The sequence below is a fragment of the Python bivittatus genome, unplaced genomic scaffold (assembly GCF_059951505.1).
Source record: "Python bivittatus isolate LINGU-HERP-01145 unplaced genomic scaffold, Pbiv_v1 ctg000220_np1212, whole genome shotgun sequence".
Taxonomy (NCBI): Eukaryota; Metazoa; Chordata; class Lepidosauria; order Squamata; family Pythonidae; genus Python; species Python bivittatus.
In genome coordinates this window covers 32,788,264-32,814,332 of record NW_028277048.1, presented here as the reverse complement: position 1 = coordinate 32,814,332, position 26,069 = coordinate 32,788,264, and the positions used below count along the sequence as shown (strand labels likewise).

At 42.4% G+C, this 26,069-nt stretch overlaps 1 protein-coding gene across 1 annotated transcript; it reads right to left on the bottom strand.

Annotated features, from left to right (window-relative positions):
- Positions 1–4,227: 4,227 nt before the first annotated feature.
- Positions 4,228–23,280, bottom strand: APOH (apolipoprotein H). The gene is given in 8 exon segments (XM_088138499.1): positions 4,228–4,298; positions 12,696–12,804; positions 12,806–12,894; positions 13,402–13,659; positions 16,057–16,133; positions 17,568–17,664; positions 21,233–21,409; positions 23,217–23,280. Coding segments are annotated over 8 exon segments (942 nt in total).
- Between the last annotated feature and the right edge of the window lie 2,789 nt (positions 23,281–26,069).

Genomic DNA, 26,069 nt, shown 5'->3' with positions numbered 1-26,069 from the left:
AGGGGAGGTGAGGGAAATGTTTCCAGAACCTCATGTATATGTTATGGGAATCTCTTGCCTGAGTTTTAATAATGGAAAAAATGTATCCTGCACTTTTGCCAGGCTGGAATGGAGCCTCTCATTTCAGCTGTAGCCTTTTTTTTTTTTTTTTTAAATCTCAAACATGTGAGAGCTTCCTAGCAGTTTCCTCATATTGAGGCATACACATCTGTAATAATAACTGGGGAGCCATAGCTATCCCATTTATTCCTACCATCTTCGGCATTGCCAATGGTACCACAATGGAATAAAATGCACTGAAGAAGCAAGAAGTGTCTTCCACCAAACATATCAGCAACTAGAATATGATGGATTAATAATTCTTGGTGGAGTAAGGACAAGATTTTTAAGAGCAGGGAGAAATCAGCTATAGACTCCTGTGTTGCACTGGCCAACTGAGATTTTTAAAAGATTTCATAAATGAAAACAATGATCGTAGCAGAAAAATAGCAGTAGTTACTGTAAATTATCTGGGATGCATCCTTGAAGATACATAGTGCGGTTCAGTGATACAACTGGTTACGGACTTTTCTGCTGGCAAGAACAAGGATATTACCAGAGACTGTTGGTATCAGCGTATTGATTAAGTATCAAAAGGAATTGTCCAATATCTATTGTCTTGCCCAGATTCAACAGTCAACAGTGCAAAGGGGAAGGGGTTTAACTCATATTTGAACTCTTTTAGTCATGCCTCTGCCTGGAAAGATCAGGCAGACTGGGAGCCTTTGAAATATAATTTTAATTCTTCAGAGCTGTCAGAATAGGCTGAGCCAAGAGATCGTGGAAAGGAGTTGGAGGGTACCTCATTTTACATACCTTCTAACCTGTTCTTGTACATAAGAATGCCAGCTTTTCCTATAGGAGTGCTGCTTATTGCTGTAAACAGCAGTGTTGTCCTTGGTCTTAAATGTAGGGCAAAATCAGAGGGTATAATTTAGAGAGTGGGGAGAAAATCAGGTAAACTTTTCATATAACTTCTTGACATAAGATCTTTGGAGGGCCCAGGTATCTGAAGTGCACTACTGCTGGCATTTGTAATGTGAAGAAGAAAGAATAAAGTTACTTTTTGTGTATTCCATATCTATAGATAAAGTGAGATATATGTGTGCATCTCTCTTTAGAAATTGCTTGATTATGTACACTGCTACATCCCCAAGGCTATTTGAGGGCCATGCCAGACTCCCATGTGATACAGTAGCGTAGGCTTTGTGTTGTATCCCAACGGCTGTACATTCGGAGGATGCCTACACCAGCCTTAGCCTTAGGAGAATCCATCTTTGTCATCTTCTAGAAATACCAGATAATCACAGCATGTTCAAGAAGCATGAAGCCTCTGGAACCAGCCTCCCTGGGATGGGGGACAGTTAGAATGATTGTCCTTCACCTCTGCAAACCTGGACCTCCCACCCTCAGATGGCAAACCAAGTTGGGTGTCTGGGCCTTGGTATTAAGCATACATACCTTGCTTTCCCCTCTCTAAGCAGATCCCCTCCCATTGCTCTTGGCTTGATAGTAATCCATGTGGCCGTTGCCTGAGGGATATAGACCCCCTTCTACTTTCCTACATGCAACAAGCCAGTCTCCTGCAGGGGCCCCTTCAGGGGGTTGCTGGACTCTAAATGGGTTAAGAGTGTTCATTGATACCTTGCATGGTTGCTTAAAAGGTTGTTAAAAGGCTGGAGCTGTGTGGTTGATTTGGTAGGATCCAGACTAGCTTAGACCTCAACCCCACTGATGTGATAGGAAGGTAGGGGGCATGGCAGACTTCAGGTGGCCTAGGCCACTCAATTCTAGTAGATGGGTCAGAAATTCATGGGAATGGAGCTAATGAGGTGGTTCAAGAAATCAGGCTGTCCCCCAAAATAGGGTCTAAGCACTAAAGCAGAAAAAAATTAGAAAAAGATAACAACAAAGTATCTTTAAATTTTAATTTTAAACACACAAAGGAAACACAGATACAAACATGTTGGACTTCTGGCCAAAAGAAAAGACAGTTCTGCTGGGGCATAAAGACTGCTATGGGGTTTAGAATTTATAGTGCACAGGAATAAATTTAGCATTACACCTAGGACAGCCAAGACAAAGAGATGAAAAGCATGATTTGGTGGAGTGAAAGGAAACCTCTGGAGGGTTCTTGGCTACCTGGTTGATAAAAAGGGAAACTTAAGGAATCCAGTGGGATGCCCAGTTGGTATTCTCACTACCAGATCTGTATTGATTGGTGAATTAAATACAAGGCACAGCTATATTTGTCCAGACAAACAGCACATCTGAATCTTTTTTATAACAAACCAGTCATCTAGAAACTAATTTTCTGTTTAACAGTTCTAATCTTAAACTTATAAGAAGCTGCCAATTTGATCCTGGAGAAAATACAAAGTGCTTGTTACTGCCTACAAAAGCTTAAATGACTTAAATCTGGATTATTTTGGGAGATGAAATGACAGAAGAGATGCCTAGGGTGCTGTTGAAGAAAGAAGAACAAACCCAACCAAGCATGTGTAAGTGTCCATATTACAGATTACATCATGTTAATAAGAGTGCCAAAAAGCAGTTATTATTTTGCTCTTATCACATCCACAGATAACTGGCAGGCAGCTCTGGTTAAAGTGACTCCTTCCCTGCTGAGAAAGGACTCCAACTAGTAGATCCTGTGAAGCTGGCCAAGGCATGGTCTTGTCCTGTTTGGTAGGAAGGCTTCTGAGGAAGGATCCTTCAGTTGTTAGTCTGGCCATTATTAGATCCATATCCCTCCTGGTTGTTAAGGCCTCCCAGGAGGTAATGTATGGTTGAATCCAGGTGGCTGTAAATTCATCCTTGAGAACGGGGGTGGTTCCACCTCCCTTGAAGGAGATGGTGGTGTACCCTTTCCTCAAGAAGCCATCACTAGACTAAATGGTTCTGGACAGTTTTCTCCAACCTTCCCTTTTTGGGTAAGATTGTTGATATGGAGACAGCATTGAATGTACTTGTTGATGACCTCTGGCAAAACCAGAATGAGAGTGGTGCAACCAAGCTGATTCTCCTTGGTCTCTCAGTGGCTTTTGATACCATCAATCACCTTTGTAATACCTCTGCTATGTGAGCTGCTCTGGTTACCAGTGAGATTCTGGTTGCAATTCAAGATGTTGGTAATCACAGATAAATCTCTTCAAGGCCTGACTATCTGAAGGATTGCCTCCCTCCCATCATTTCTGCCCAGCCCATAAGATCCGACCCAGCAGGCATGCTGGATGTCTCTTCTAATGACCAAAATCATCTGATGGGACCTAGGAAGCAGGCCTTCTCTGTCACAGCACCTGCCCTTTTGAATAGCATTCCTCCAGAGGTTTGGACAATATCTGGAAAGCTGGTTTTTCCTTCTTTTGGTGTGCAGTACCTGTTTTGGTTAGGATATATTTGTTTTCCCCATTTTGTTCACTATTATGTTTATTTTACCATTTTTTAGGTATTGTATCTGTTTGTAATCTGTATGCCTCATACAGATCAGAGCTGGGCAGCCTTATACATCTAAATTATAAATAAATACACATATATTTAAAAGAGCACTACTTTGCTATGATCCTAACGGCTTGCTAAGGTCAGTACAAGAAAGCACCTGTTGTTGCTAGCCACTGGTTTGCCTGTTGATGAACTGAAGAACGGCCTTGGTAGGTGCCCTGGGCTTTGTAACATAGTCCCATCAGATGCACAGAGGTTAACAATGTTGGCAATCAACAAATGTTTAAGTGTTACTGCTTTGAAATGGATCTTTTACAAAGTATCTTGAAACCTTTCGTAGCTGAGGTCTAGAAATGTTTTATTAAATCAATGCTAGAAAATTGTCAGGATGTGTTATGCATTGTAATACAATACAGTCTAGTAATTTTACCAGTCTAATTTGCACAGCAAAATATTAAAATAATAAGAACCACATCAAAATAAACAACAGTGCACTATTGTTGTTTGCCTTATATTTGGTAAAATTGCATTGACTATACACATGCTGGGTACAAGTATTTGGAAAAGAAATATGAGGGGCAAAAAGATCAGGAGATGATGCAACTGAAATGCAAATATGAGATAGTTATAGTTAGAATCACCTTAAAGGTTTGCATTTCAAATAGCTGTGATCTTGAAGGAAGCTGAATTCTCTGTTTACAAGCTCTTCTTTTTCAGTACATCATGGAGGACAGGGAGATGATATCTTTAGTTCATGTTCCTACATGGAGTCATCTCTGCTGGATCTGTTCTCAACAAGGACAAAAACCAGCTACCTTCTGTTTAAAATAAATTACATATTTATGTAGATAAGATCCTTATTTAGTAAACACACTGTCACATTTAGTTCTTATATAGACCTTTACATTTGGAATATTAACAGTCATTAAATGATCAACATTTGATTCCCCCCCCCCCCCAAAATTAAGTTACACTGAAAGTAGAGTCTGCCTTCTTTTAATGACAAAGTTACATTTAATGTCATGGAATTAAATAATCCTCTGTCATCTGCTGTTCATATGTAATCTTAGGCTTTCCTCTGTATATATGGTTGCTTCCTCAATATCTGATTTGTGGGAGAAAAAAGCCATCCTGTATTTATGAAATCAATCTAGAAACAGGGTACAATTACAGCGACATTCATCTCTCATACCCTTTTTCTCCCAATACATGTGCCAAGAAAACTTGGGGTTTACTTTTACAATATTGGTGTTATAAGAAGCAAGTGTATCAGGTATTGGGAAACAATGTTCCTGTAGCATCACAACTACTGTGGAAGGGAAGAGAAGCTCCCACATCCACAGCTTAATTAGCCAAAGCTCAAGGAGATGTTTCTTATATACTCAGTGCCTTCATAGATGTTTAGGCCCAAATCTTTAATTTAATCCTCAATTTAGGCATTTCTGCTCCACACCATTCCTGGAAGCTCTGGATGTTTCCAGATTGGCTCTGGATTAGGAACACCCAAGGACTCATTCACACAATTTTAAGAAGTGTAGTCCTTCTCTGTGTTCCTATTGTGAGAAGGCAGGGAGAAGTGAGGGCCTCAAACGAACCATGTTTGCCAAGGGAGAGCGCTGTGCACCATGGGGCAGCCTTGGGGGGACGGCAGGAGGGAGGATGGGCAGAAGGCACACTCGCATCAGAGTGGAGAAGGACGGCAGGAGGGAGGAAAGACTGCAGGCAAGAGGCACGTTCGCACCAGAGTGAAGAGAAACGGCAGGGGGCGGCTGTCGGGTCAAGTGGGGATTGGAATGTGTATTGCGCTGATTGGATTCGGAAAGTGGAATGTGTGCGGTTTTGCGGTTAATTAGCGGCGCTCCGGGGCGGTAAAAAAGGTGAGATTGTGAGCCAAGCCCTCGTAGGAGGGGGAGGACAGATAGGGGGTATAAAAACCTGTCAGACCTTGCTTCGGGGTTCCTCCATTGCTGCGGGAGGGACCCACCTTTGCAAATGTGCCCAATAAAAACTTCTGTCTACTGGATAACCGAACCCGTGTCTGTCGTTTTCTGACAAAATTGGCGAGCCAGGCAGGAGTCCTCGACGTGGACCGGACTGTGGGGAACCGGTGAGTAATCGGCCGTAACACCCCGTTGAGGTGTCTCCCGTTTTCCCCGGAGTCGGGTCCAGGACGGGACTCCAATCGCCAGTCAGACAGAAGTAAAGAGGAAGTCGGCCGACGAGGGGACCTCCGGGAGGTCTGGTGAGTACAGCCTACCCATAATCTCGGGGAGATTAGCGTGGTTACGAGGCGTTGGACGCCGCAAGGGGACAGAAGAGTCCGGGACCTTCTGTAAGGTGGGAAACGTAGTCAGGAAGGATGGGTAAGGCGCAGAGTAAGAGTGTAAGGCCAGGGGCCAGTGGGAAAAACGCAGTAGGGGGAATCCCCACGGATTCTCCATTAGGACAATTGTTGCAACAATGGGAGACACCCTGGTTGTGTCCATTCACCAGGGGTCTGGAAAAACCGACCATGATAACTTTGTGCACTAAAGAATGGCCAAAATATCCACTAGTGGACCCCGAATTCCCCTACCATTGGGATACTCTTGGAATCCCCAGTAATTACTGGGTGACCCAACTAAAAAAAAAAAAAAAACTACATTGTGGAACATAAAATGTTAACACAGGAACCCTATGTGGAAGTCTGGTTCCATGTTCATTGGGAGGGGCCTCGACCCAAGTTAGCCAAAATTTTTGTCCAAAAAGAACAGGAAGATGAGGAGGACCTCTGGCTGACTGGACCTCAATGGGGGCCGCCACCTCCTCCTCCTCCTCCTCTTCCTACCGCTCCCCCTCCGGCGCCCCCACCCTATCCCGGGCTGCGGAAAGAGCTGGACCAGCTGAACCAAGACATTCAGAACTTGCCCTTTATTCTAAGGTCGGCCAGTGCCTTCCCCGTCCGGGAAGTCCCGAACGGAACGAACGCACAGGGGGTGACCGTCACCAGTTACGTAACAGTTCCCATCAAACCCAGTGAGTTGAGGGAATTAAAAAAGACCCTCCCTCGTATGCAAGAGAATGCCCATACCGCCGCCGAACAATTGGAACTTTTTCTCGGCCCGGTGGAATACTCCTGGGGGAACTGAATTACATTTTAGCCCACCTCTATACGCCAGAAGAGAGGGGCCAGATTCGGCGAGCTGCGCTCGGGTCTTGGGAGCGAAGGAATGCAAATGTCCCAAATGCCCCGGCCGCAGATACTAAATTCCCTCTGGCAGACCCAAATTGGGATCCCAATAATGCCGCACACCGGCAGAACATGAGAGACATGAAAGAGATGATTTTGGAGGGCATCCGAACAGCAGTGCCCCAGGGGAAGAATTTGACCAAGGCTTTTGAGGTAACCCAGGGGAAGGATGAATCGCCCAGAGATTTTTGTGAGAGGATCCGAGTTGGCCTGACCAAATTCTCGGGCGTGACTCCGGACACCCCAGCCTTTGAGACCTTGTTAAAAATGCAGTTCGTCACCAAAGCATGGCCAGACATTCAGAAGAAGATACAAAAACGGGAGGGTTGGACTGAACAGGGGATAGGGGAACTCCTAAGGATTGCTCAACAGACCTATGTGGGGAGGGAGGAGGCGAAGACCAGGCAGAAAACTCAAATGATGATGGCAGCCGTTCAGGCGGCGGCCAAGAATGAGACGAAGGGGGAGGGACTGAGGGAGGCGCGACCTTCTCCCCATCTGGTCCGGGGACCTTGGCCCCGGAGAGGTGGCGTCGACCCCAGAAGGGAGAGGTGGACTGGGGATAGGCAAGGTTGTTTCCGCTGCGGGCGAGTAGGACACTTTGCTCGGGACTGCCAGGTGGATCGCCCCACGGGTGAGAGGAGTTTCCCCCTGTACAACTAGGGGGTCATGGTTCCCCAACCGGGACCCACGGGGAACCCTTGGTAAACATCACGGTGGGTCCCACCGGCGAGGAACGGCAGTTCCTCGTGGATACCGGAGCCTCTCGAACATCGTTGTGCCAACCGATCCCAGGGATTGCGAAATCCCGGGGTGCGTCGGTATCGGTGATGGGGGTGGGAGGTTCTCCGGTCAAGGCAGACGTACTGGAGGGAGTGAGACTGGAGTGGAATGGGAAGGAGGTAACTGCAGATGTGTTACTGATCCCACAGGCAGGGGTGAACTTGCTGGGAAGGGATCTGATGGGTAGTCTAGGAGTGGAGTTGTGGAATGTGGAACAGGCAGAAAGGATGTGTTTGTTGCGGGAGGCGGACGTGGAGGTTGTGAACCCTGAGGTATGGGCAGGAGAAGGGGGGGCGGGTCGGTTCCGCATTGCCCCAATTAGCATCCCCTTGAAACCGGGGGTGACTGGTTTGCGGCAAGCCCAATACCCGCTGTCCCGGGATGGGAGGCGTGGGCTGAAGCCCATCATAGATGGGCTGAGGCGGCAAGGGCTGTTGGAACCAGCTATGTCCCCCTTCAACTCCCCTATCTTAGCTGTGAAGAAGAAGGACAATAGTTACAGGCTGGTGCAGGATCTGAGGAGGGTCAACGATTTGGTCTTGGCCCGGACCCCGGTAGTGCCTGACCCCTACACTTTGATGGGGAAGATCCCTCCCGGGGATCGGTGGTTCACGGTGATAGACTTGAAGGATGCTTTTTGGTCATGCCCTCTGGCAGAAGAAAGTAGGGATCTGTTCGCTTTTGAGTGGGAAGATCCGGAGACTGGGAGGAAGCAACAACTGAGATGGACGGTGCTGCCCCAGAGGTACACCGAGAGCCCCCTCTTGTTTGGACAGGCATTGGAAGAGAAACTCCAGGGGTTCCGGGCCCCTGGGGGTTCTCGGGTGCTGCAGTATGTGGATGATTTGTTGGTGTCTGGAGAGAAGGAAGTAAAGGTGAGAGAAGACTCAGTGGCTTTATTGAACTGGTTGGCTGAGGAAGGATTGAAGGTGTCAAAAGGGAAGGTCCAATTTGTGGAAAGGGAGGTCAAGTATTTAGAACATGTACTCCGGAAGGGCGAGAAGTTGATTGATCCTTCTCGGATACAGGGGATAATGCAGTTGAAGCCCCTCATACTAAAACGGAGGTGCGGCGGTTTCTGGGTCTAGTAGGATATTGCCGGCTATGGATAGATGAGTACATGAGCAAGGCTCAGTTTCTGTATGAGAAGTTGAAAGGATCATCTGACAGGGTAGAATGGACAGACGGGGACACAGAGAAGTGGGGAGAATTACGAAGGAGCCTGGTGACGGCCCCGGCTCTGGCTCTACCGAACTTGGCCCCCCCTTTCACCTATATGTTACAGCCCATGGGGGAACTGCCATTGGAGTGCTGACTCAGAGACGGGCTGGGAAATATCAACCAGTGGCCTTCCTGAGCAAAGCCCTAGAACCAGTGGTGAGGGGATGGCCGACTTGTGTGCAGGCAGTGGCTGCCGCTGCTGTGCTAGTGACAGAAGGGAAAAAACTCACTTTTGGGAGCCCCGTGATTGTCCATTCACCCCATCAGATCTTAAGTGTGCTTAGTCAGCAGGCGGCTGCTTGGATGACAGAAGGGAGGATGTTGAAATATGAGACAGTTCTCCGGATAAGTCCTGATGTGGTGGTAGGAACAGACAGGAATTTGAACCCAGCGGAGTTTCTTGCGGGGGAGCGGAAAGAATGGGAGCCGGCGGAGCACGAGTGCTCCACCCTGTTGCAGCTGCAAACAAAGACCCGGGAGGACCTGCAGGAGGTCCCGCTGGAGGAGGGTGAGGTCTGGTTTGTGGATGGGTCTAGCCGAGTAGAGCAGGGACAAAGGAAGTCAGGATATGCGATAGTGACGGCGGAGGGAGAGACAATAGAGAAGGGGGCACTACCAGCGGACTGGTCGGCTCAGCTGTGTGAAGTGCATGCTTTGAAACGGGCACTAGAGTTGGGAAAGGGAGTGTCCCTCACCGTCTACACAGACTCGCGATACGCCTGGGGAGTAGTGCACACTTTCAGGAAAATTTGGCTGGAACGGGGTTTACTCACAGCTGCTGGAAAGGGAAGGTTGCAGTGAGGAAGCAGGTCATTGGGTTACAATTGAGGGGACCCCAGTAGTGAGCCGTGCTGACATGAGGGGGATGGTGGAGAAACTGCACGAAGGGTCTCACGGGGGGTGCAGGCTTTGGTAGACACTGTAAAGCTGTGGTACTGGAGCCTGGGGGTTCGATGGGAACTCCACACCCCTTGGCATCCTGACTCCAGTGGGAAAGTGGGAAGGGCCAACGGGGTGTTGAAGCAACATCTCACCAAACTGGGATTGGAAACAGGGCTACCTTGGACAAAGACACTTCCGGTTGCCCTGCTTCGAATGCGGACAGCCCCTCGCAAGGATGTGGGGGTCTCCCCGTTCGAGTTGATGATGGGAAAACCTTTCCTGGCTCCAATGGGAGAGCCTATCCCCGAGCTAAAGGATGCCTTCCTAAGAAAGTATCTCTTGGTACTGTCACAATCTCTCTTGTCTCTAAGAAAACAGGGACTCCTCGCTCAACGGCCCCCTTGCTGAAAGACCAACACCCCCACAAGCCAGAGGATTGGGTCCTGATAAAGACGTGGAAGGATGAGAAGCTGAAGCCGTCTTGGGAGGGACCATACCAAGTTCTCCTGACAACTGAATCAGCGGTTCGGACCCGACAGGGGGGTTGGACCCACTACCATCGGGTTAAGTGAGCTCCCGACCCCCGACCATGGACTGCCCAACCGGGAGACGGACTCAAAGTAAAACTTAAAAGGAACTGAACTAAGGCAGGGGAGGAGATGACCAACATAAAGGCGTAGAATTGGCACAGACAGCTTTGATCACTGGGGATGATCCCCGTGGGGGGGGGGATGTTCTATCATTTTGGGTCTTCTCCCATACCAAGACCCTGGACTAATCAAAGGCAAATGGCTCTAAATCTCTTGGGGACAACCAATGCAACTCAATGTGTATATTTCAACAATACCCAGAACCGTACCCCCCATTGCCCTCAAAAGGTCCTGCTTTCACTTGTGGAGGGGTCTATAATATCCCTTACGCCTCAACCCCTCTATACCTACCTAAAGGTTTCTTTTTGTTATGTGGACATGAAGCTTACACCTATGTTCCAGCCTATAGTTCAGGGGGCCCTTGTGCCATAGGGCGCCTGACCTCTCTATATGCCCTGCCTCCAATGCAAGCGCACCCATCAAAAGAAAAAAGAAAAAGGGAGCTGCCATCTGATTGTGAGAGTGATGTGACACTCTTGTCCAAAACAGAAGCCATGGCTCTGGCCCTCTCCTTAGTAGGGGTTCCTGCACTAAGCGGAAGAACTTATCTGGACCTAAGGAAGGTGGCCTGCCTCCTGGCTAAAAGTGTCAACCTTACATCCTCTCTCATTGCAGCTCTCACTGAAGAAGTCACTGAGATCAGGAGGGCGGTCATTCAAAATCGGATAGCTATAGACTATCTCCTATTAAGGGCAGGACAAGGCTGTGAATCTTTTCAAGGTCTTTGTTGCTTTAACCTAACCAACAATGAGAATTATATTGAAGCAAAACTAGCCAAGTTGAAGACCTTAGCCTCTCGCATATCCGAGGATCCAGAGGGATGGAATTGGTCGTGGCTCACTAGTTGGTTACCTAACTTTGCTTGGTTAAAACAACTTTCTGTACTAGCCATTGGCTTCATTGCCTTACTGGTCCTAGTATGTTGCTTAATGCAATGCCTCCCTGCTTGTGGGAATTACCTGTCCCAGTGTGTGAAGCCCCGGGTTCGGGACGAGGGAGCAATCCTGTTAGCCAGGTTTGAGGCCCAACAGAGGCGTGAAAAGAAAAAGGGGATTGTGAGAAGGCAGGGAGAAGTGAGGGCCTCAAACGAACCATGTTTGCCAAGGGAGAGCGCTGTGCACCATGGGGCAGCCTTGGGGGGACGGCAGGAGGGAGGATGGGCAGAAGGCCCACTCGCATCAGAGTGGAGAAGGACGGCAGGAGGGAGGAAAGACTGCAGGCAAGAGGCACGTTCGCACCAGAGTGAAGAGAAACGGCAGGGGGCGGCTGTCGGGTCAAGTGGGGATTGGAATGTGTATTGCGCTGATTGGATTCGGAAAGTGGAATGTCTGCGGTTTTGCGGTTAATTAGCGGCGCTCCGGGGCGGTAAAAAAGGTGAGATTGTGAGCCAAGCCCTCGTAGGAGGGGGAGGACAGATAGGGGGTATAAAAACCTGTCAGACCTTGCTTCGGGGTTCCTCCATTGCTGCGGGAGGGACCCACCTTTGCAAACGTGCCCAATAAAAACTTCTGTCTACTGGATAACCGAACCCGTGTCTGTCGTTTTCTGACACTACCAATGTTCTTAACACAGATACTTCATTAAGGAGAGCAAGACTGGAACAGTAGCACAATGTTTTGGAAGGAGAAGAAGAAAAATATGCATCTGAGGCAGAATAAAATAATGGAAGGTAGATGAGCCGTATGAGAGCCAGTTTGGTGTAGTGGTGAAGGCACCAGGCTGGAATCCTGGAGACTGGGAGTTCTAGTCCCACCTTAGGCATGAAAGCCAGTTGGTGACCTTGGGCCAGTCACTCTCTCTCAGCCCCAGGAAGAAGCAGGCGATGGCAAACCACTTTGGAAATCTTGCCAAGAAAACTGCAGGGACTTGTCCAGGCAGTTACCAGGAGTCAACACTGACTTGAAGGCACCAATATATATATCCTCTATCTTTCTATCACCCTCCTTTTTTGGCTTTTTCTCTTAGAGGGGTTTGGAGTTATATTGTTTTGCTTTGCACTCTGAGAAACACAGCTTAATTTTACTTAACTGGAAGTAAAATAGTTAACAGGGAGGTTCAGCCTACCTATCACATATAACTATAGAAAACGAAGCTGACATTTCTCTATGTGTTTCTCAAGCTACTGAAATTAATGAGATCAGCTTTTCTAATAAATAGTGAAATTCAATGCAATACAGGAACATTCTTCTCTCATGATAAATTAATGGCACTTGCAGTTCAATTTGCACCCATCTTTATTTGTAAATTAGCTTAGTTATCATCTTTATGAGTCAGTAAGCTTACATTCAGTTGCAGACACATTTTTTTAAATATTAAAAATAAATTTGGATTACTGGAATTATGGATTGGGATAAGTAATTGTATGTTTCCCACAGTGCCAACCAAATCAATGTAGAAAAAGTTATATCATCTGTTCCCATGATAATCAAATGAGAAAAACATGTTCCTACCTTCAAAGCAGTTAGGGACTGAAATATGGCCATGTTTGCACTGAGTAGGTGCTTCATCACTGCACTTCTCTTTCTTTCTTTCACAGAAAAACCAGATGGTCTCAGCATGTCAGTATTCTAGGCTTAAGAAGGTCTTGCACTTTTATTTTCTGTCCATTGTATAACATGGTTGCTCTTTTAACTGGTATTTTACATGGTGCTAAAGGAAGAGGGAACATAAACAGCATACATAAATAATTCATTGGTCAAGAATCATATAGAAGCATGATGGGATATATAATGACTGACTACTGACTTCTAACCCAAGCCACAAGAAGTGCAAAACTCTTGCCCTTTTTTCACCAGTCTTCAAAAGACTTGCCCAGTGAAGGGAAGGTGACTGGCACTTGCTTCCTGAGCATGAGTGGGAGGGAAAAAGAAGCAGGGAGTCCAGACAGAGCAGCTGTCCATCACTTCGACCAAAATGGAGGAAGGAGTTGAAATCTGGAGAAGCATTTTTTATGTGGGCTTCTTTTCTATCTGCTTTATGTACTGGAGGCGAGCAGCTAAAGACTGCAGTGTGAAAAAGTCCTTTGTATTCTGATTCCAAAGTTGATAGAGCCCTGACCACCTGGGGGCAAAGAACTCCTACTAGGAAATGGTTAGGCGACAAATCAGAGGCAACTTGCCCAGTCTTACTTTAAGCCAGCCTTCTCCAGTGTAATACTCTCAAGATACGTTGCCAATTCAATTCCAGAATTCCCAGCCCCCAATACTATATTCATAGGACTCACGTTTGCATTTACAGTAGGTAATGCACTCCATCTCCCATTAGCCTGACAGATAGCTGTTTTATTTCCCAACAGTGTAAAAGGAAACAGACATTCAAATCTGATCATATCTTGGAAAAATAATGTATTTCCAGGCTTAATTTTACGGTAAGAGAGAATTCCAGATGCAGAAATTGGTGGAGAATAAGTCACAGCTAGAAGAATAAAGCAAATATATTTAACATGATGCCCTCCCAAATGCTAAACATCATGCATACACTTTTGCCCTATGGAATTCATTACATAGTTGCATCTAAGCGTGTTCATTAAATTTGTAAAATGCTCATAACTGATTTCTGCAATTATCTGCATCCCCAAACTGGGGATTCAAGTGAATTTGTAGTCAGTGGAATTGTGATCAGTTATTAAGAAAATACCAAGTAGCACACAATGTACTTTTTTAAAGAGTTTCTTGAGCAAAGAATATGTAAACCAAATCTGTAAAGTATCTTTAAACTCTATTACAATCCCCCATTTCATATTTGTATTCATCCCCTAAGTCATATTTAGGGTACTGAAATCCATGAAATGTTTCTCATTGATTATGTAAATAACATTTACATAGGTAGCTATTGGACTTCCGGTTGAGAGCCATGGTGAGCTAAACATCCCTTTTTGCGGCAGGATGACATTACAGCGGAGGATTCCGGCCACCGAAATGCTCTCTGGATTAAGGAGAGATCTTTGAGATAACCCACATGACTCCACATAGCTGCTCCTCATGAGTCAACCGCAGGAATAGTCATTTCACGGTTTGCCTATGGGTTGAGCGGCTGGGAGTCAAGGGAGGAACCATCTTTGCTCACTGTCGTTAACACAGCTTTTTAAAAGGACATTAAGCTCGACTGAGCTTCACTTCTTAATCACTTTGGATTTATTTATTTTTCCTGCTGCTTTAAAAGGATTAAGACCCTTCGGAATGACAAGTTATATTGTATTGACTAGGTGAGTTGCCTTCTCCTTAGCGAAAGAATTTTCAAATGTGATTTTTATAACCTTTTGAAAAATATTACTTTTTGGATTAAATAGCAAAAGGGTGCTCAGAATATGGAAGTTTAACAATGGATTAAGGGCTCAGATGGGCTTGGAATTATAATTTTAAATGTCCACAAGGAGCTTTGAATTAACTAGAATAAATTTTCCCTTGGGAAAATTAGCAATTGTTTTGAGTTTTTTCATGATAAGGGGACTTTGAGGGTTGGACACTAGGGAGCTAGAGGATAAAGAAAATGGAACAGAAATCTATAATACAAACTTGGGAATATTTGTCTACCAAGCTTCTTGACAAAATAGATGAATTTCTTAACAAGATTGACAGAGCATGTTGTAATGAAATTACAAAAGAAGAACAAGTTGCAACAGCTGATTTTGAAATTGCTTTGAAGGGTGACTTAGATGTAACAAGTGATGAGAAAGATATGGAGAAAGACATGGGCACACAAATGGAACCAATGGATAACTTATTCCAAAAAAGGAGATATAGAAATATTGAGCCAGGAAACTGACTTGGATATATTTTTTTTACTGGATATACAAAAGGGCTCTGTTAAGGTTCTGAAGGACTTTGTTAGAAGAGACAAACAAAAGGACAGACTTTACTTACTGGATATACAAAAGAAATCTGCTGAAGTTCTGAAAGATTTTGTGGCTTGAAACACAGATGAACAGAAAACTAACTCTGGGATTCTTTTTGAAGGGGTTAAAAGATATTTTTAAAACTCAGGGAAGGAATACAATGTTGGCTTATTTCACCAGGGCTAAAGAATAAAAATAGTTACATCTGGTTACCCTTAACTGGACTTTTGCTGATAAAGAACAACTGACAAAGTATGTGGATATTGTTTGTTTAATTCAATAGATGAGATGGGGTGAAGAGAGATTATGTTGTATTTAGAGATAGAGATAAGCTATTAAGGTTGTCTTTACTTGCTGGGATGAAGAGGGAAGTTACTTCTTTCTTTTTTCTTTTCCTTCTCCTATTTTTTTTTCTTTTTCACACTTTTTTCTTTTCTTTTGTATTTTTCTGTTTATATTTTTTGTAGCCTGTATTGGCTTTTATTCTTTTCATTTATAATTCTTAATAAAATTATTTAGAAAAAAAATACATAGGTAACTGTTCAGGAATAAACCTGGAAAAAAACTGAAAAATGCACAAAGCTGATTTAAACATCATGCTAAGCTAAGGCTACCATATCTGAGCTGCAAAAAAGTTGGACAGCCATTAGATGGCAGCTGATATGTAGGAAATGCCCATTCTTTGTTGCCATCTCATGGTCATTTCAATTTTTGCAGGCCAGGTATAGTAGCCCTAGCCAAGCCATAAATGTAGCTTCTGGTTTTGGCTTATTCCCAACACTTTTCAATATTATGGCTCTCCCTCAGGAATGTTTCTGGTTCAGATCATTTAAAAAGAAGTTTCCTATTTCAATTGTCTTCCCATCTAAACATTTGGACATTGAAAAAACTTAAATACCTAGATAAGTCCACTACTCCAAGTAGTGAGACAGTCTGTGCATCTCTTTATATGAATATTAATATCTTCTCATAATTACCTTGGCATTCAGGTAGCCTTGAACGCCAACGCCCATCTAGCTGGCATCAGTTGCTTGTTGGTCCAAGAAGAACAAACCTGAGTATAAAATACTCACATGAGAACAGTTGTGAAAATGGTTACATCATGCTTGATAAACATCCTCTAATAGTAATGCAGGGGATCAACAGCAATAACAATAATGACTGGAATCATTCATTGCATTCAGCAGTAATACATTTTGTTTGATTTGGCTTCCTGTCTTATATGAATTCAGCCACTGTGGTTTCTGAAACATGATTTGTGGATTACTATATAGTGACATGTCAACCCAGCCACAACAAAGTGAATGTAAAAGAAATCATGGCTTAAGACACGATATGAACCCTGCCAATTTGTTGGGATTCTCTTTTGAACATCTGGAACATATTGGCCATGTTCCCAAATATCTTTCACTGAGTCAGTGAGGAGGTTACTGTGCTGAAGAAACTACAACAAAGGTGTCAATTGACTCAGCTTATTTATGGAGGGCTAAATTTAGCCCCCAAATGATTCAGACTCGTACAAAGTCCAACGAACTCCACCCACATAGTTATGGTTGGGAACAGCAAAACCCAAGTTAATTGGTTTTGCTTACCTACCTAGTTTTTCAGAAAAAGAAGTGGAGAGAAAAAAAAACGTTTGGACAAAAAAAAGGGGGGGGGAGCCTCCCATTATAGAAGTGGCAGCAGAGAGCGTACCTCTCAACTATTGGCAGACTGCAGCAACTGAGCCCCACCTGCTGTGGCCTGCCTGGCCAATAGGGAGGGGCCTAGTGATGTCCTGTAGCCTTGCCTTGACATGGTGCAAGGGCTCATGAGATTCCCGGCACTTTCTGGAGAAAGTAGGCAAGGCTCCATTAACTGTATATCTAATGCATGTGGTTGTCTGTTGCTAGAATCACCAATAAGGAACTTTGGATTGGTTAGTGTGTTGCAGGATCAGGACCAAAGTGAGATTTTGGTTTTATGTTTCTTCTTTACAAATTTTAATAGTGCTTGAAGCATGATACAACTGACCTTTGAAACTGTTTTGCCAATGGATGCATAAAATATACAGAATGAGATCTCTAACTGGCCCAAGATCTTGAGTTACTTGCAACTTGTGAAACATTTGGTCTTCCGTTAGACATTTGTATACTCCTACATTCACAGATGGCCAAATAACAGCAGCCTCTGGATCAAATACAACAACTATTGCCAAGCAGTGGTTTTTGAAGTTTGTGCATTGATAACTGTTGTAATTACAATTTAGTAGTTCTTACAATACTTGCTTCCTGAAACAATAATGTAATATTCCCAGTAAAACCCCTAAGGGGCTGAGGGCTGAATATTTTTTTAAAGCAAGATATTCATACTAGTTTAAAAATCAACAAGGAGAACAAGAATAGAAAATATTATACTTTTACTTGATATGGATAACATGAAGCACATGTTACAAATTTAACTGGTGAGAAATAAAGGTCTATTTCAATAGGCGACAGCACAAACTTACTCGTGATTACATGAAAATGTTATAACACTCAGGTAGTTGAGGTCAGTGATGCATATCTGTCCATTGTTCAAAGGTCCAGGATAGGGGCATTTCTTTGCTGTTTTAAAATATAAATATATATTAATATTTAAAATAAGGGGGACAAATAGATATACAAATGAAGCAATCACCAAATTAAGCCAATTCATTCCAATGGATGGATGGATGGATGGATGGATGGATGGATGGATGGATGGATGGATGGATGGATCAATCAATCACAATAGACCATTTTCCACCCAATGAACTCAGACAACGAACCCATAAGCTTAATGGCAAAATTCACCTGCTTACATTCACGAACAGTCTTCCAGTCACAACAAGCCAGAAAGGATGAGATATATGCGGAGATCAAGTAATCAAGGCTTCTTCCCATGCTAGTTATTTCTGGAGAAAGTCAGTGCTGGGAAGCAGCTGTCACAGGAGTAGTTTAAATTCTTGGTACAAAAAGTTCTTTGTACACATTTGGCCCTAAGAAAAAGAACCCTTGAATATAAACCAGGTCTAATATTGTGTAAGCTTCAAAGGAACCACACCGTTCAAAACAGCTTCCCTTCATCCACTTTTGCCTAATGTATGTTATTAGGGATTCTCCATTATTTGCCCTTTTAAACATGATTGGAGAATCTTTTTAACAACTATGTGACAAAAAGAAACCAATAATTACAGCTTTTCTCACCAGTGCAAGAAAAGCTTTTATTGATGTTTCCATCTGTTATGCATTATTAAAAGTAATTATTGGGAACTATTTTTTTTTTCAAAAGAAGGGTAATAGAGGCCAGTGATAAGGACCATTGAGGGGGCCATTGCAGATAAAGGCCATGGGTTCCAATTTAGATACCAAAGCTATTGTGGTTTAATTTAATGTACCCATGGTGACTGATTGTCCTACTAACATGATTGTGTGGGTGTGGACAGATCTCTTCAACAGAAGACCTATTGCCATTTTCAATGCCTACCCTTTTTACTTGACATAAGCACCAGGGGTGGCCTGGGCTAGTGAAGGAGGGGCAACACCAATCCTCCCATTACAAGGAGTGAATCAGTCACTTTAGGCTGTACATTTTACACCTTATGAAAGTGCAATAAGCATTTAATTAGATTTTTTTTCTTGTAATTATTTGTGCTGTCCAAAAGGGGAGAGATGTTTTGTAGACTTTTCTTCCACAGATGCCAAAATAAAGTGACTTACTTTAAATAGTGGCCCTGGTCCAACAACATACTCAACCTAATCAGGCAGTAACTCACTCAGATCTCCATCGTGGTGGCTTTGACAGCATGCAATCACATTAAATAAGTAAAAAAATTACCATTTTGGAAATACAGAATCCACAGCCAACTTCTCCAGGGAGTTTCTAATAACACTGAGCCCTTTTTCCAGGATACTATTGGTAAGACTCTACTATATCACTGACACTTTCTGCATTGGCTAGGTGTATTTGGGGCTGCTACCACAGAGGCATGTTCTGTATTGCCAGGCCTTAGGAGTATTGAAATGGACACCACCACCTCCACCACTCCCCTGCCAGCCATTCTTTCTCTTCAGATTGTTTTGTTGGAGGACTAGGTAAACCAAATGGATTAACTGACTGGATTTTGCTTTTTCATCAACACAGCAGACTGAGTGGAATTAGTTTATACTTGATTTTATTCAATCCTTTTTGATGTCCCCACAACAGACTAACCTGCCCCCTTGACCCAGCCAAACATGCTATGGGAACTAAATTACTATGTACCTTGAGTTGGATGAGTCAGAATCACCACTTGCTGACCTGGTTCTGTGCCTCATGCAACAAACATCTTTCCACTGAACCTGAGGGACCTGGCTGTAAGGTTATTGCTTAAAACATTCCCTGTTGAATGGTTACTGCACTACATAATATCCAGCTGGTTTCTAATATTCATTTTTTCCGCACAACATCCCAGCAAGTCATTACACTGCATTTCCAGTCTTTCCTGGATAATGTTGGTTATTTTTTAGATTACAATCTATTGTTGGGCCAGGTTACAAAAGCAAAACAGTTATCATTCCTTTTGTAAACTTTCCTCAGAACTGGTCAGGGCCACTGCATCTCTATTGATTTAACCGGTTGGTTAGCAACTTTTAACACCATCAGCCTTCTGCATAGGATTGCTCTATGACACTAGAAAGTATTATCTGATATTGGTTCTTGACTTTTCTGAAAGGATGCTTCTACAAGTTAGTCCTGGGAGCTGTTTCTTTTTCAGTGCCTTGACAAAATCATTCCAGAAGAGGCCAGCCTGAGATCTGAAGTAATACACAGCTCTATAGCCCTCTCTGAAAATTAGTCTTTATAATTTAAATGAAAAAAATGGAGGAAAGAACCAGGGTTATACTTCTTGGCCTTGACCCTATCTGTGCAACCCAATACCAATTCTCTGACTAGTCTTTGAATACTGGCTAGAAGTCTGAAGGGGGGAAACTACAACTGAAGGTATATTGGTTCTCTATATAATCAGCAAATGTTTAGGTTTTGATTGGTGAGATGAAGCTATGTACATTCAGACAAGTGCATGTAAATTCCCTCAGATTTTTCACTCAATATATCAAGCTCCAGGGGTGGAACCGGAAGGGGTGTGTCACTGACTTATCCTTCACATTTTTTGTGTTTCTGAAGGAGGTGCTTTGGGTTTCTGGGAGGTTGTCTTTTTCCTACCTCATTCCTGGAAGCTGTTGACATGAAAATTGTGCCCGGAACTAGTAATTCATTGGACAATGGCTAGGAAAGTGTACATTCTGGCAGAGAAGAAACATTTTTGGTTAGTATAGGAGTTAAGCTGGAAATAGGAAATCAGTTTTTGGATGGAGTATCGTCCCTCTTTTCTTTGAAGGTTCAGGCTCATTAATAACATGAATATCAGTAATTCTGACAACCTGCCCTTGGCCTATAAAATGCTTTTAATTATAAGAGAGGATGCAGCAGCAAACAACATCAACCTTAGTGAATCTGCCTGTTCATGCAAGTCTAGAGCTAATTCAAGTCTTCCTTGTGAGCACTTGCCAACCTCTGGAAAGGAAAGGGCCATTTAGGGTTTACTTAGCAATGAGGTATAGACTGCAGTCCCAGGGTCCAGTCCTTGAAGCACTGTGCATACATGTGCCTTCGAGTCATCACTGACTCCTAATGACTACCTGGACTAGTCCCTGCAGTTTTCTTGGCAAGACTTTTGGAAATGGTTTGCCACTTCCTTCTTCCTAGGACTAAGAGAGAGGGATTGACTCAAGGTCACCCGCTGGCTTCATGCCTAAGGCAGAACTAGAACTCATGGTCTCCTGGTTTCTAGCTTGGTGCCTTTAACCACTATACCAAACTGGCTCTCCTAGGACTGATCTCTGGCAAAACGTCCCTTAAAGCTTTGGTACAGTATATAGGCTTTTACTTCAAGAATATGATCATGTTGTCATGATTTTGCTGAGGAGAAAATAGCAGGGGACAGCTATGGAAATTTGGAAGATTCAAGTAATAGGTTTCAAAAGTTAGAGACATCTCATATAAAATAAGATACCAAACTGAAAACAGAAAATAAGTTTCATTAAAACAAAAGCAAGAATATTGATTTGTGTAAAAAAGCAAAAAGGTAAACTACAGAAAGGACATATTTACGTATACATTTGAATGTAATGTTAGGCCATATACCAGATAAAGGACACGTATAACTCATTGAGTCTGACTGGGGAATATAACCTAGGTCACAGCTATATATAATTTCTTCTCCAGGACTGTATTCTTCCTTATTTATGTTGATGGTAGCCAGTGGTACTTCAGGTGGTCTAGGGCAAACTAGAAGACACCAAGCACTAACAAGTCATGTATGAAAAGCTTTGTTGGTACATGAAACATTAGTCATGCATGGTACTGGAGCAATAATATAAATAGTCAACAAGTATATTGTCTCTGTTTTCACAGATGAGACCAAAGAATGTATGAATGCAAGATAAATTATTTAGATAACAACTATAAATCAGAGCTTGGAGGAGCAGGATCAAGATCTACCATCCTTCATTTGCTTTCTAATATTGACTTGAAAATCTGTATTGCAAACAAGAATGAAGTCACATATAACAGAAGGTGTGTCCGCTGTAGTATGTAGCATATATAGATCTATTCCACAGGCTTTAAATTCTAGCCTCTTTTTAGTCCTGACTGTCCCAATCAACAGATATGTTGCCATTCTCTTCAAGGAGATGGGAGGCAGCTAGGATGCACTGACAACTGTTCTCTCAAGCTGGAGAATTTGTCTTGCCAATCGTTCCTGTCTTGCCAACTCCATTTTAAAAGTTACCCATGAATTTGGTAGTATAATTTGCTATCAGATTTGGAGATGTGATGTCCTGTCAAAATTTGGTGTAATTTGATTTTTTTCCAAACGAATGTTTTGAAAGCATTATGTTTAATTTTAGTATAGTTTCCATTTTCTTAAAGTTGGTTTTGCAAACTTTATTTTTATTCTTCGTTTGGCTCTACTCCTTTATCCTGGTTCTCCTCCCCTTGGGAGAGTATGGTGGAAGAGATCCTGGTCCTGCACATTTGTGTTATATAAATGTTTCCTGTTTAATCCACAAAATCCCTAGCTGAAAATTCACTGGAAAATTTCAAGCACCTTGCTTATTAATATCAGGAAAGCTGCCAACCAGAATATTTCTGTGTTTGAGATATACAACGGAAATATTATTATCATTGATCATAAGGCATATGTTTGGGTATATTGTATGTTTTTACATCTTCAGTTGGTATCTTGCCTTTCTACTCTGGTGAGAATTCAAGGGAGATGACTTTTTAAAAAAGCAACTAAAACAGATAATAAAAAATTAAAACAGATTAAATTTAATCTTTTATTTAACCTGTTAAACAATTTAAAGATTATATTTAATCTTTTATTGCTAAAACAAGTATAAACTAAAGCTCAAACTAGATGTGTGAAAAAGTCACACAAACATCTGCTTATTTTCAAAATATGTATATAATGTATTGAAGAAAAGAGGAATCATGCAATATAGGATGGAGATAAAATTTGCCTCACTCTGGTTGGCTCATGCCTTACTAACATGGGAAGGAGACTATCTGGGGATGTCATCAGTGGGAAAAGTGAAACGCTCTGTGCCACAGTCGCTATCTGGATCACCCCCTGACACCTGAGCTACTTAGAAAACAGTGTAAAAAAAGGAGCTGCATTGACATACTACTTAGTTTAGCCTTCAGTCAGATGATCAGCAGAGAATTCTTCTAGCAGCATTTCAGTGTCATTTAGTGAGATATCATCTCTGGATGCAGATTTGCGGGAGTAATGTACAAAGTTTAAAATCCCACTTCACATGTTTTGAAAACATTCAGTAGGCATGCAGAGGGAAGCAAGTTCTTACGGACTGCTTTTGTTCTGTGTACATTCAGCAGAATGTGTGAATATGACTCCAAGTTTGTTCAACAATTTGATTTCACAAAAAGACCATAAATGCATACATGCAAATTAACATGTGTAGACACCCTAAGAAAAAAAAAGGGGGGGGTGTACAAAATCTCATGCCACAATATACCGATCAGTTTCTAAGAAGTGATAATATTTTTTATCCTGTTAAAACAAAATGCTTACCTTGACCTGCAAGAGCAACATGGATTATTCCAACTATGCATAAGCCAAACAGGATAGGAAACATGACTGCTGGTTTGCAAAAAATAAAAACGAATCTAAATTCAGTGCTCTATTTGCTAAAATAAGTACCAAGCAAAGATAAATATTAACTCCCTACATTTGTTTATATTCTTAACAACCAAAGATGGAAAAAAGAAAAAAAGAGTCCTGATACTGCTGGGTAAACAAATTTTATAGGGAGACATGCACAGTCTTTTGCAATTGTTACAAAAGTTGAGGTATAATTACAGTCTGAAGATCTAATATGTTTACAAATCTTTTGCAACCCATAGCTTTCATTTCTCAATCTTTATCAGATATGGTAGAAAGAGGAAAATGATCTGTTGGATGGTAGGAGTTCAAAGAAATGGTGTTAGAGATTAGCATAGTCAGATGGCTAACAAGATCCAGGCACTCAGATTCAAGAAAGCCCATCTGCTCTCCAGCCCTTCTAGCCCCCTGGTGTGAACACATTTCCCAGGCGTGCAATAGGAAGGAAGGGAGCCAATCCCGTGCGATACTCAGCTCCAACCTTCATTGGAAACTACTACCTGAAATGATCCAAGAAGGAATGCCCAAGCTGATAACAGTCAGTTGACTCCACAAGCTCAATTGCCATTCATAAGCCATTGCTAGAAAAGCTAGATGGTGACCTCCGTGGTCTCCTCTACAAAAGTTTCCTGCAGGGTGGTCTGGTTGGAAATGAGAACTGATTCAGTACTGAGCCGTACTGTTAAATCATCTTAAATCAATTTCAATAAATATGTAAATCTTGTAGCATTAAGTGCAAGTATTGAAGGTGATACCAAAGAAACAAGGATACAAGGATCCTAATAACTGTCAGGATTTCAATGGCAATAGTTTTCAAGCTAAATCCAAACAGAAGCTGAATCCCAACATTCCTTATTCCAAACAGTGATCAAAACTAAAATGGATACCCAGTGATATGCCTGAATGCCTAGAAAATTAAATATTTTCTAATCAGTATAATTAGAAAAGATTATGCACTAAATTTATGCAATGGACATCTTGAAGGACACCCCTGGCTAGCTATTAAACAGTATATAGATTTGCTTGAAATAATGTGAAGCAATGTAAATAGAAATGCTTCTTAAAATGGACATCAAGCTTAGAATTAAATTAATCTTACTCATAATTATATTACTCCAAATTATCAAAGGAATTCTAGACTACTGGTCAAAGCAAATGGTCCATCTTGCCAAGGACTTCTAATCTAGATGTTTTTGCTGATCAGGGAGAAGGTTATTAACAGCATTTCTTAGCTCTGCATTCTGAAAAATAGGGTCTCTCTCATCATTTGAGAAACTGGAACCATTGACTTTGGAATAAAATTCAAGTATATCTTAATTAATAGTTCCCAAATCGGTATACATGTTGACATATGTAGCATGAATTGAAAATATAACAGTCCACTGCATAATTTAAGTCTAAAAGCCAGTAGCCTACTAGACCTCATTGTGCAATAAAAATTCCAGTTCAGAAGCAGAATGCTTGCTGAGTTCCTTCTTAGCAGAAAGCAGTGAACTCTATTGCTCAGAACATAGGTGGGATGCATACAAATTAATTTTCTCCTCTAGTGATTTACTTTTAAAAATGGTTTCTTCTTCACATAAGAAGCATACCCAATGATTGGATGAATGCTATTGGCATATTCCATGCCAAAAAAGTGATATCATTGTGTTCCTGTTAATACAAGGCATTTTTCCATCATCCTTTCTTCCATGTTCCATGGTATATTTTTGTCATTTAGAAAAGATACATTCTGATACCATGTTAAATGCATTTAAATTACTGTTAAATAGGGCTATAACTTTCAGAAGTGTGTGTTCAGAAATTGTTATAATATTGTCTAGATGTCAAGAAATACCTATTATATGATCCACTGATTTTCTGTACCAATTTTAAAAGTAATTATGTCTTTATTTTGGAAAGTCCATATAGATTCAATAGTGCTAACCACTGATCTCTCAATCAAACAAGCACTAAAGATGTTTGTTTGCTCTTTCTTCAACAATTCAACAATCTACTACAGGTAGTCCTCACTTACCGATGGTAATTGGGACCGGGAACTCCACCGCTAAGCGATGCGGTTGTAAGGAGCAATGTCATGTGACCATCCTGACTCTCAATGGCAGTTCCAGCAGTCCCAGATGCCATCATTAGGCAAATCTCACGTGGTTACAGCATCCTATGGTCACGTGATTGCCATTTGCAATGTCCTGCTGGCTTCCCCATTGACTTTGCTTGTCAGAAGCCAGCAGTGATTATTACAAATGGCAATCACATGACTGTGGGACACTACAATATCATAATTGTGAGCCAGTTGCCAAGCACCTGAATCATGATCATGTGACCACGGGGAACTCTGCAATGGCTAAAACTACAAGAACCCGTCATAAGTACCCTTCATTCAGCACCGTCGAGTGTACGTTAAGCGAGGGCTACTTATAATCACCATTGAATGTTTACATACATCCCCCCAACTAAGTGAATAACATAAGAGCTGTTTATCCTTTGTAAAAATATATCTCCTGTAAAAGGCAATTTTTATTTTCCATTTTTGAATTCTTAAATAACTTTTGCCTACTTTTAGAAGGAGTCGTTCTGTGGCACAAAAGAAACTGTCATAGAGAATAACTGTTTTTGAAAGAAAAATAAGAACAAAGGCATACATCATATCAATTTCAATTATGCAAGAACAGCAATAAATCTATTCCAAGTCAGGAGGAGGAGAAGGAGGAGAAGAAAAGAGAGAGAAATGAACAGCAAAATCATAACTGTAATTATTTATAT